This window comes from Perna viridis, chromosome 2, assembly GCF_037379345.1.
Source record: "Perna viridis isolate PV_CMFRI_1.1 ecotype Kerala chromosome 2, ASM3737934v1, whole genome shotgun sequence".
NCBI classification, from domain to species: domain Eukaryota; kingdom Metazoa; phylum Mollusca; class Bivalvia; order Mytilida; family Mytilidae; genus Perna; species Perna viridis.
This window is the reverse complement of record NC_142446.1, coordinates 33288758-33301539: the sequence shown is the minus strand read 5'-3', so window position 1 is coordinate 33301539 and position 12782 is coordinate 33288758. Positions and strand designations below refer to the sequence as shown.

At 31.3% G+C, this 12782-nt stretch overlaps 1 protein-coding gene across 3 annotated transcripts in view; it reads left to right on the top strand.

The window, feature by feature from the left end:
- The first annotated feature begins 311 nt into the window (after positions 1-311).
- LOC148624712 (serine/threonine-protein kinase PAK 2-like) overlaps positions 312-12782 on the top strand; it is a 36165-nt gene continuing 23694 nt past the window's right edge. The window contains exons 1-2 of one of the 3 annotated variants that reach the window (XM_088567556.1): positions 312-425; positions 8282-8372. In XM_088567556.1, coding sequence (XP_088423682.1) covers positions 8311-8372 — 62 coding nt within the window. In that variant the 5' untranslated portion in view covers positions 312-425; positions 8282-8310. Of the gene's footprint in view, positions 426-4476; positions 4646-8281; positions 8373-12782 lie in introns of those variants that run through there. The other 2 variants (XM_088567558.1, XM_088567557.1) reach the window with 2 other exon arrangements.

The window sequence follows — 12782 nt, the reverse complement described above, 5'->3', positions numbered from 1 at the left end:
CATATAATATCAACAGTTAATTTACAAACTAAATAATTGTCACATTTTTTTTAGCTTTTACTTGCATTATGAGTAATATATATATATTCAACTCCTTGGTTAAACTACCCTTATATTTATAAAGATGACTCGATTACCCTGATTCTTATTTAGTATTGGCGTTTGCTACTAAAATGTGGGTTTTTTCAAAAGTGCACATTGTCCTGGTACACTATATGCACGCGAAAAAAAATCTCATGGCATCAAAATATTTTGGGACAATGCCTCAATTTCAACTCTAAGAAAGACAACTCAAATACCAATTAAAATCTCGAACAGGTGCCCGTAACTTCGTCGAGAATTTCCGTGACTTCGCTTCATGAAAGGAAATGTCAACTTTACGAAAGGAGTGATATTTTCCGGATTACAAGTTCAGTGAGTTCAGTGTATGTAGTCGTTGTTAAGAGTTAAACATAAACTGTCAATATTGATAGTTGCTGTCCAAGAGCCCAGAACAGGGTTCATGTGTATGATTAAACAAATTGTTTTACCCAGTCTAAATTCGTGACATAATGTAACATGCATTGAACTACTATTACAAATCATTTTCGTGTTCCTATGAAACTGTGAACTATGAACCTTAACTAAAGAAACCTGTACACTTTGTTTTGAACTTTTCAAACGCCATGACAACGACATGTTAAAATTGTCGATGCGATAAATTACACAGTAGGAGTAAATTTCTAGGGGGTCATGCTTTCAAGATGCAAATTGTTGGATTTGGCAAAAGTTTGATAGATTGTTGTACTCTCTAGAAAAACAATTCAGCTGTGTATGACATGTAGGGTACCTTGTATGTTAGTCGCAATTTCCACTGACCCTGCAACTCTCCTCTTTTTTATTTGGATATTAATATAGCGGGTTGGGGTCAGAACGATGTGCCATACAAAAAAATTGGAGATTCAGCGGTACCGTGGTACGGAGCAGAAACAAATGTTAAAACTGGAATTTCAACACAATATTTCAAAAGTCCGCTGAAAAATTAATTGTCCACTACCCTTCCATTCCAAAAGTAACAAGCTCCGCCTACTCTCTATTATGATTAAAAATGTCAACTTATCAAGGTCTCCCGCTGAATCTCCAACTTTTTGTATGGCACATCATTTTGACCACAACCCAACATATCAATATCCAAATAAAAAAGATTAGGGTTGCAGGGTCAGAGGAAATTCAGACTATTTGTATATGTACATGTACAAATGTGTATTGATGTCAGATCTGTCTGTCCTCAGATTGATCTTATTCAACCAATCCATCTCAAATGCTCCAACCCATTGTCAATAGGGCTTATTTTGCCTAGCCATTCCAGGCCCCATTTCTTTTCCACAAGGTTGATTAAAGGTAATGCCATAATGAAAAATCCCTAGATTCTCATTAAATTTTTCTGAAAAATTTGGGTGGTGTAACAATTTTCTTTTTTTTCCTACAATAATTGTCACATGTGCCAAAAAACTAGCTTTGTTGTTTTTATCATGTATGTGTGCTTGGTGATCCATTTTACAAGCTCAAACATATTGAAATAGCTGTATTAAAGCATATATGTCTCTACTCTCTACTGCTACACCTGTACCAGTTTTCATTAATGCCGAGACTATGCAGACTTTTTGTATCGCACTAGAATTCTAACAAACAGGCTTCTGGAGCAGGGTTATGTTGCTACAAGATTGAAGTCATCACTACAAAAGTTTTATGGTTGTCATCATGAACTAGTGGATCGTTACGGTGTATCCATCTGCACCATAAAAACTGATTTGTTCAACGTGTCATAGTTTTCCTTTCCTCACTCATCTACCCTTGGATTACATTCTTTTGATTACTGCTATAACCTTGGTTCCCTTGATTACTCTTTGGAACCAATTCCAAAGAAATAGTATGAACAACTATGATTTGAAAGTTAACAAGAAGGTAATAAATAACGATTATTATAAATTTGGTCCAGACAAGACTTAGATATTTGAGTCGGGTATTATTTTTTAAAACACATTTTTAACAAAGTCAGGGCAGGTAGCAATACTGGGTCAGGTAGGGAAGAGAATCTAGGAATTTTTTATTATGACCTGAAATAAAAATGATAAAATCAAATATAGCATTTGATTCAAAAGTGTTTTCTTTAAGGTCCTTTATGAAGTTTTTTTTTTTTTATAATTTTTATACATATCTGTTTCTGAAGGAAGCTAAATAGTATAGAAGTCAAAAATAGTAAAATTAGATTGAAAGATCTGATGGGCCCAAAAAAAATTCTGCAAGATGACAGAAAAGGGGTTTCTGGCGCATTAGCTTACAATATTAAAACACCCACAATATCATATCACAATTGAACATACAAAAAGACAGTTACATTGCACTTATCTGACCTTCATGTACATGTTAATTCTTCCACTTTAAAGTGGAGTTTTCTTAATGAAATTAAATTAAATAAGGTCATGGAAATTCACATGCCTCCTTGGCAACAACTTCACTTTTATCTTAAATTAGCTTATAGATCAGATCTGACAACAATATCAAATAAATAAATTGTTCACTTATATATCTACATTTACATTTTGCATGTAGAAATGATATTTGAACAATCAACAACAACTCATCCCATTTCTAATTGGTTCTTTATGCATAAAAATGTGTATGTCTGGTAACCTGGCCAACATCAGCTTTTTTTCTCCAATATATACACAAATTTTATTTCCAACAGTACTTTTTAAGAGAAAGCCATTATTGGCTCATCTGGCCAAAGGCCATTTGAACTGTTGCCATCACCTGGTGTCAGTTGTCATCCCTTGAAGAACATGGCCACTGTTACTAAAAATAGAACAAAGAGGTCAGAATTTTTTCTCTCACATCTCCAAACCATCATTTTTAGCCAAATTCTTTCATTGCCAAAATGATCCTTATTATAAGGCCTTTTAAAGTCTGCAGGGATACCTATACTGAAATTTTCAGAAAGATCTATTGATGAATGAATGAGTTATGGGTCCTGAAGTGGATTTTTTAAAAAAAATACTGTCCTCTTAGACAACTATTAGGATGGATTGTGACCAAACATGGCATGAATCTTTGTTAGGATATCTTTAATAATTTTTTATCTGTCGAAAACATGGCCACCACTACTAAAAATGGATGACTGATGAAATTACTTAAAAAGCAAAGGGATAAGCCTAATTTTCTAGGGGGGGAAAATTGATGGGCATGGTGAGACCGACTTCTGCCGAAATTTTTGTAAAGATTTGTTGCTCAATATTGGATTATTGCCCTTGAAGAGTCAAAAAATGACCATTAGAAATTTATTTTATAATATGAAAAACTAAGATGTATTTATTAAATGATAGTATGGTAAGGTCAAGAGTCCAGCTTTAGAAAGCTATAAAGAACAGGTGAGTGTTTCAGGCTCTCTTGAGTGTCTAGTTTGAATTGTCCTAACTTCAAAGATTATTACTTACAATCAACAATAATTACATGTACAAATGTAGTTGTTTCAGAAAACTGAATTTATTTTTTTGTACATGTAAATCTACATGTATTTCTTAATTTTCTTATTAAAAAAGTAATTGGAAGACTTATTGATTCACTTATTTTTTTTCAGTTACCAGAAACATACTTTTTTAAAATATCTAACTTGCATTCTGCATACAGTTTTTCATAATTATGCAGTTGTTGTTGCAGTTATGTGATGGACACAGCATAAGAGTACTGTGATTGTTGTTACACATATTTTTCCTTGCCCCAAAAAGCCTAATTTTTGAGGCAAGGAAATTCAAATATAAATATATGTAGTATATAAATAGAAGGGTCTGAAAAATTTTCAACGATATTAGAACTGTTAAATTTGTGATGTGTCCCTCTGCGGGACTCAAACTCGTACCGCTGTGACATCTATGGCAACACCGCCTGCATAAAGTCCAGCGCCCTAGACCTTTTGGCCAACTAGGCTATTATATAAATATTTTTGGAAGTTTTTGTTGGTAGGATTCCTAAATGACTATGGGAAGCAAATGGTTTAATTACATCTGCTGGTCTTGTAGACCTTTCACATTTTAAAAGATCATCGAACAATTTAAAGAGAAACTGCCTTGGAAATTATGAATCATGAAAAGTTTACACCAAGAAAATAAATAAGTACAGCTTTTGGCCTTATGTTAGATTCCATCAAGATCAATTCTTGATAACACATAAACCTCATCAATAAGTATGACTCATAATGCTTCTTACAGGTCTATTGTAAAATATAGTGTGGTGTCTGGGATGATGTGTTAAATCAATTCTGGCAGACAGATAATATATCCATTACAAGAGGTTATTGTCTGATTTATTAAAAGAAACAATATATTTTGTTCAATTCAATGAAACAACATTATTTCTGTAATGAATCAGTTAAACAGTTTGAAATTAATTAACTATGGCCACTCCTATATTTTTGTCCATGTTTTGTAATATGCTTCTTTCAGTGCAGTGAATACACTACTGTAAACAATGACCACCTGCAGAGCAGGGAATATGTATTTCACCTTTGTATAGAAGTTAAATTGGGATATCTTGTATTTTTTTCAAATTATTGTTGTAATATTGGTTCAATTGGATAGATTTTAATTGATTCTAATACTAGAATTTAAAGGTAGGTGGATTTAATTGGAAGTCTAACACAACTGCAGGTTTTTTGTGTTGAAAATGGTTCATAATTATCAAATATAATTCCACATGTGCTGTGTAGTTAGACCTATAATTATCATCTACTTGGAAGTTACACTAACCAGTATAGCCCTGATAGAATAACTATAATGGTCCTTAATATTTATATAGTGTTTGAAGAAGAAGTATATGCATGTTGTACTTTTAATAATCTACATAAAGGGGGCTTTGGGTGAGGGATATTTAAGTCTTCTTTTGGTACATGTAACAATGAAGCATGGGAACAAAAAAAGCATTATTCTTAAATACCTGTACAGGTACCAGTATTGTATATTGAGTAAATACATGCACTCTGGGCTGTCTCTGTTTATTAATACTGCTGTATAAAATCCAAAACATTTGAGATTCTGTAAGTTACAAAAAATTGTTATACTATAAAGTAAACTTCTCATACATATTTGAGTACATTTTTGTACATGTTCAAGTAGTAATTTTTCAGCATTCAGTTTTACATCATTTTAAAATCTTGAATTTAAAAAAAAATGACTGTTTTAAGTCCTCAGATGTTTGAAGTACTTTTTCTTGTACAGTTTTTAAGCTGTGTACTAGTTGACATGCTTTTGGTCGCAAGTACTTTACAGATTTCCTTTTCTAAAGTAGGTTGATGAAGGAAATCATGATTTACCTCATAATTGCTACATTTTGCAAATTAAATGTACATTTACATGTGGAACCTAGTCAGAAGGATAAAAAAGATATCTTTAATAGAGAATACGCCAGATTTTCTTAAAAAAATGGTTGTCACTTGCTTTCATTAGCATTAAGTACATGCAGTCAGAGTACATGGTAGTTTGCTGAAAATTTCATTTTTATTTTAAAAAAAGGATGTACAAAATGTAATTCTTACCAAGTTAAATTTTTTAAATCATGGAATTGTATTATTTTTAAATGAAAAGGGATATGACATGAAGAAGTACATGTATCATGGAGGGTCAAAGTGATATTGATTCTTGTACATTGTACAGTGTATGGTATCAAAATGGTCAGCACCCCCTCTTTAAAAAATATGATAAGTACCTTACTTTGCTTCAAATATACCATAAAAAGTAAGTCACCTTAGAATAAAAGAAAATATTATATAGAAACTGATGCGCCTTAATTTTTTTCAATTTTGAATTTTATAACCCACTTGGATTGTATTTAATGTCAAGGGGCCAAATTCCAATTCATTTACATATGTAAACCTATCTATCAGTAACAGTCTGTTGTAGTCCACTGTGAATCACTGAAGATAAAGCTGTTGTCTATAGAAACCAAATCACTTCATCACTAAATCTTAATCTACATGTAGGAACCCAAAATAACTGAATCACTTCATTGCTAAATCTTAAATACATGTAGGAACCCAATATAACTGAATCACTTCATTGCTAAATCTTAAATACATGTAGGAACCCAATATAACTGAATCACTTCATTGCTAAATCTTAAATACATGTAGGAACCCAATATAACTGAATCACTTCATTGTTAAATCTTAAATGCATGTAGGAACTCAATATAACTGAATCACTTCATTGCTAAATCTTAAATACATGTAGGAACTCAATATAACTGAATCATTTCATGACTAAATCTTAATCAAAGGACCCTCATAATTTACATACATTGTACATGAGTCAGTACAATGATTGTTAAGGTTATTGTTGGATCAATAGACTGATATTGTATGATAAAACTACTCAATTTCCCTAAGGATCGTATTATCATTTGTTTATGCTGGAATGTTCAACATGATATGATCCATCTCAGTTTCATTTTATAACTGTAGTGTACTTTATCAGTTGTGAGATTAGTTTTACTTAGTGAAATATAATATTGTATAGCTTATTACATGTACAGGTATATTGTACAAATACCAGTATATTTGTACATTTGAGTGTACTTATACTACATGTACATTTGTAGTTGCAAAGTTAGTAAGTCAATTACATTTTTACATGTAAATGTGCATTTAAGTAGACATTTGTATCTACGTAACTATTGACTTGACTTTGTTACAGTTACTGTGTATTTGTTGATATAGGGTTTTAAAACTAAACATCAATACATAATTTTTTTTGTGTAAAATATTTAATATACTTTTCAATTCACATATTTATGGGGGAACAAGTGTCTCTTAAGTTTGTTTGTTTGTTTTTTAAAGTGTATTTTTAATTTTTTTGCCTGAAATCTTAATTTTTCACACATTATCCCTGCAATTATTTTTATGCCCCCCCCCCCCAAAAAAAAATCACCTGACATTTATTATTGACGCTTATTAGCCATGTGCAAATGATTGTGTGAACAAACTTATTTGATGATAGCTAATGTATATATAATTCATAAATGTACATTTTAACTTGACTGACTGGTGCAATATGGGGTCCTATTAGTTCTTTATTGAAATGTACAATGTAGTGTATAAATGCATATGTACATGTACATTTTGTACATGTGTACATGGTTCTTAAATTTAAAGATGTGAATGTTGAATGCTGTTTTAAATGTTAGATACATGTATTTAACAAATGTGATAAATTTTTTTGGTATATTTTACTGGCCCTGATACAACAATTTCTTGGAAGTTTTGTAACTCTAATCAAAATCTTATATAATGTCACAAAAAGTTAAGAATATATCAGACTTACATGTCAAAAACTCAACTTGTGGCACTATGGCAAGGTTTACATGTACATGTACATTTTTTGTATGTACAATGTTTAGTCATATTGAGAAATATCTACATGTGTATATTTGAGTGTGTAATATGTAAATTAATAATCCAAATATTTATACAAGTTTTGAATTGCATGCTAAAATGATTTTGAATACCTGCTTCTTATGTAAATAAACCACCTTCTATATTTAACTGTACATGGTTGAGAGATATTGTGAAAAAATACCTTGCCATTCAGTTTTTAGGAATTTTTCAGGAAAAGAGGCTAGTTTGTGTTTTCTTTTTCTTTTTAAAATTATAGACAAAACTCAAGATAAAGTTACAGAAAATAGAATAAAGAAATGGGATAGGGTATTAGTTTTTATATGGCAATCAGTAATTTCAAATTAAGACAGGCAGAAGGCAGAGAAGGCATTTCCCCAGTACTCATGCACATGTGTAGAAGTCATTTATATGTATATTGTACATGTGCTTACAATGTATGTACAATATATAAATATTTAAATGTAAAAGTAGAAGATGTGGTATGATTGCCACTGAGACAGTCATAAACCAAAAGCCAAGCAATGAACAGTTGAACTTCTACAGATCACAACACTGTCTTCAATGATGGGCAAAACCCATACTATAAAGCAAGCTGTAAAAGGTCCCAAAATAATTGAAGTGAAACTTTGCCAATTGAACTTTCACTATGTTAACTTTTTCTTATTTTAATATCTGAGTGCTTGAAATAGTTACTGAGAAACTAATTTTATGGTAAATCTACATTGTATAAAAAATTCCAATGTTTTCCATTATTTGCAGTTATGATTGAATATTTTCTAAAAATGGTAGAATTACACAAGTATTTCTTCTGCCTGATTTTTCTGTTGGATTTGTTTCATGTTTTTTTTTTCTTTTCAGAGAACAGTGATATAGAGTAATAAAACAAGATGTCAGATTTTGAGGAGGGGGAAAAGCCGCCAGCCCCTCCTGTCAGGCACACCAGCACCAGGTAAGTTAATGATTTACATTGTATACACCCCATACTTTTTGGTATGTATATACTGTAGTGATCATGATGTTTGTTTGTCCATCCAGCCACTTGATATTTTACAGAAGCTATGTACATGTACATGCATACTTAGTTATGCTATATTATTTGATTTGATTTCAGACTTAACTTTCACACCAACTTCCTGTTTGACAACTAAGTTGACATTTTGACCTTATATGGTACCTGGATTAGGAGCAGGGTTTTGGGGGAGGGGTATTATTTAATGAGCTTTTCTCAGTTTCTAGAGTTTTAGTACTGCAAATCATTGGCAGACTGCTCAATCTTGTCATTCATCCTTTTGCTAGGGGTCCTTAAGATTATACTTAATTTGATGTAACATTGAATTGTTTTTCCCTGTTTCGAGGGTTTCTTTGGTTTGCTAAGTATGTTTATTGCATCAATTCTATTTACAATCTATCATTAACTTTTCCAACTTTTGGAAAAGTGTGTGCAAGAGAAAGTATTGAGAATTTGGAGTATCTGTTAAATGTGGCATATATGATACAAATCCTTGGTTAGATTGTTAAAAATCATTCCCCAAAAATCATATCCTATATTGAGTCCTATCGTCATTTACTAGACTGAATTTCAACTGCATGCTTGTAATCGTTATATTGAAAAAAGCAGAAAGGCTTGGGTAATGGAAAAGCAAGCTCAATTGTTTACAAGCATATTAATCTTTATCTGCAAATTGAAGTCACTATGTTTTAAGGGGAGTACAGTCTTTGCCTAGGGTTGAATTTTCAATAACATAATGTTTACGATTTCTGAGGTCGTTTATTTTATGTGTTTAATTCATACTTGGGTAACTTGACAATGACAAATTCTTAAATAAATATTGGATTTCAAAAGGCTTGGTTGATTTTGTCTGGAGTTTGTATTTAAAGTCCCATTCATGATTTATGTCATGTGGAAAATTATTATTATGATGTATTTAAAGGGAGCCTTTTGAATTAGGAGTGAAAATAAATCTACCGATAATTGATAACAATTTGTATTTGCCATGGTAGTAATTTTAAAATTAGATGACAGTAAAATTTTTTTGAATGCTTGGATGATATCTGTCTAATAGAAAGAGTTGCATAAGAAAAATATTTTGATGAAAAATTTTAGTATAACAATTTATTGTATGTTTTAATTGGATTGCTTGTTTGACAAAACAGCCTTGTCATGTAAAGGTAGCAGTTGACAAAAAAAAAAACAGTTTAGTGGTAAATTTGAGTTGTCTATTTTGCTATTCATTATGAATAAATGTAGTTATCCAAAACAAAGTTTTAAAAAAGCATGCTTTCATCTAGATTCAGTCCTCTGTCAAAAATGTAAATGGAAAGTTGGTAGATACAGTAAGTAATAAAAAAAGTTACAAAAAGGGGGATTTCCAACCTTACATAAACCCTCCCTCTATATTAATTTTTAAAGGACAACAAATGCTTCTTGGCTTCATTAAAAACTCTTCAAACTCAAAGGAACATATTGAATGTATGGAAAGACAATGTAAGTCTAGCATTGTTATGCTTCCCGTTCAATTCCTAATAATAGTCTGTGAGATTTTGAAAAAAAAATATGTTATTCCAGATGATAAATATTTGGCCCAGATACTTTAATCAAAACACTCATTTCTTGGCATGAAGCACACAGACAACAGATGTTTGTATCAGTAAATAATTTCTGGAATGTTTCAGTTAGTGTACCAGTAATGCCAGGTTGATTGGCTTAGTATGTTTGAATTTCACCTTTGAACTTTTTCATTGTTGTGTTTCTTAATGAATAGTGCACATTTCAATATGTCCATGGGAATTTCTGTTATAAATTTAAATTTTGAAATTCTTTACCTTACACAATACATAGTCTTAATATGATCATTAGGAGTAATTCTGTGGTTTTTCAGCAGTACATAGGAATTGTTTTACACAATATATTAGACATTTTGACTCATTAATGTATGAAACCATTTTAACATAGTATTGTCATTTATTTTCAAGGATATATGAAGTAAAAATCTGGTTATCCTTTAAAGCTGGGTACTAACAGGTTTACCAAATGCATGTTATGACATACATGTATATAATCTTTGATTGAACAATAAAGGAAATGTTCCCTCATATGCTTAGAAAAATATTGATTCATGATCAATACATTACTTCAGAAAAATGACTAACAATATGTTAATATCATTCCCCTTTGGAAGTAGATTAAAACAATCCCACTAAGTTAAGGAGGTAGATCTAGGGTAAAGGAAATAACTCTTAAAAATCATAGGAACATTGGTATTCAGCATTTTACATCAATATCATGTAAGCATCAAAGTAACTTGGATTGATTTCATTCTTTTTCAAATGAAAGCTTTATAAGCTTTGGTGAAATTGAATATGATATAAGCATATCACTGATTTCAAAAGTTGTTTCCCTTACCATAGGTCTACCTCCTTAACTCAACTATATACATGTAGCTAAGTAACCAGGAGTTTATATTAATAGTGCTTCAAGGTCCAGGGCCCCGATGTCTGATCTAGGACCTTAGAAATTCTGTTTAATTAAAAGTCTTTGACATACTACCATTTTCATTGACACCTTTTTGAGGGCTTTTGGACCATTGATTTTCAACTTTAAAAATCTAGGTCTCTAGGACCTTTCACTCTGGAAAATCAGTTTGGACCTCAGGGCAGTAGTAACCAATTTAGGTTATACACGACATGTTAGCCTTTAGAAATGTAGTTTCCTATGATATTCAAACTGGAAGGTACATGTACTAGATATGAGGAAAGTGCATGCCGAATTTCGGGGGTAATTTGTTGAATTTGGCCTAAAAGAAGAAACAAAATAGTTTCTTTGTAGTATACATTGTACTTTTAAAGTTTTTTTTTTTATAAGACAAACCTGATTATTTTGAAACACTTGTTGAGTTCAGCTTTTTGAATAAAAACAACCGAGTTTTTGTTTATGTAGATTTCATGTCATTCATTGTTGTTTTTTTTATACAATATTGTTGGTCATTGTAAGAAAAGGCTGAAAAAAAAAGAGTTTGATGTTTTTTACATTCATGTACATTGAGCTGACATTTTTCATCCTGGTGGGGTTGTTGTCTCTTTGACATACTCATCATTTTTATTCTTGTTATATGTGTATCCTATTCCATGTTTAAGTCTTGAGGATACCCTTTGTGTTCCACCCTGTTAAGGGCATTTTTAAACCCAGCACTTGTACATGTACATAGAATCATATTCTGTTAAAAGTTCTCTGATAAGGATTGTTATAATGTCATTCAAACATTCAAACAGCTTCTCCCCTTTCTTTATTACAGTATACTTGTTCTTACTATCACTAAATATCTCTCTAAAATGTTCTTTTCCATTCAGCCTTCTGATTATCACAAACATTTGATTTCTACAAGATGTTGCATTTCTACCATTGATCATTTTAGATTACCAGTATAACATCGCTTATAAGTTGGGAAAAACACAAGTTAACCATTGTTTTACAAGCAATGACTCATAAAATTCAATAAAAATGTAGTAAAGTCTGAGTGAATTGATCTTGTGTTATGATTAATTGTGCATGGCTGTAGGCATGTTTTAAGGTATAGAGATAATGGACAGATATATTGTTTCTTAGTACATTACAGCTCATTTAGATTTGACCATATCCACTTGCTCATGGTTCATCTGAGTAAAACTTCAGTGAGGGGACTACATGTTATAATGCTTGTTTTCATGCATCTATGGACATATTATGGCTTATCATTGTCTGTTGGAGGGTGTTTTTCGTAGTTGAACCAATGTCACTCTGTACATTCTGTATAGTATTGATATACATTGTACATGTACAATGCACATATTGAAGATGTTTATTATGAAATTCAGGTGACAGGTATTTAATATAAATCATTTTTACCTGTAATCTGATTTCTCTATTTTATATGAGAAAAATAATGCATTCCTATTATGACATTGCCCTTTCATTGCTGGTATCTTTGTCTTGGTCATTAGACACAGTGTGCTCCTGGGATAATTACACAGTTGTATCATGACCATACACTACAGTAGGAACGTAGTAGTATGTTAGTGGGCATTGGTTCACAACCTTTATTATTTCTCCTTTTAACAGGGAAAAAAAGTAGTTTTAGTATTGACAAAATGTTTTTGATGTCTCAGTAATAGTCAATTACTTCTGTGTGATTATTGCTGATAATCTGTATTAATTAGTTCTTATGACCCTCTACTGCAAGGTTTAATGTAGTTTCTATTAGTATGGTTATTTCATTGATGAATTAATGATTCCATAATTCTTCATATAATAAATTCTGTCTGAATCAAAAGCATTAGTTTAGACAGGAGTTTTGATTTACACACATTTAAGGAGGTAGACCTA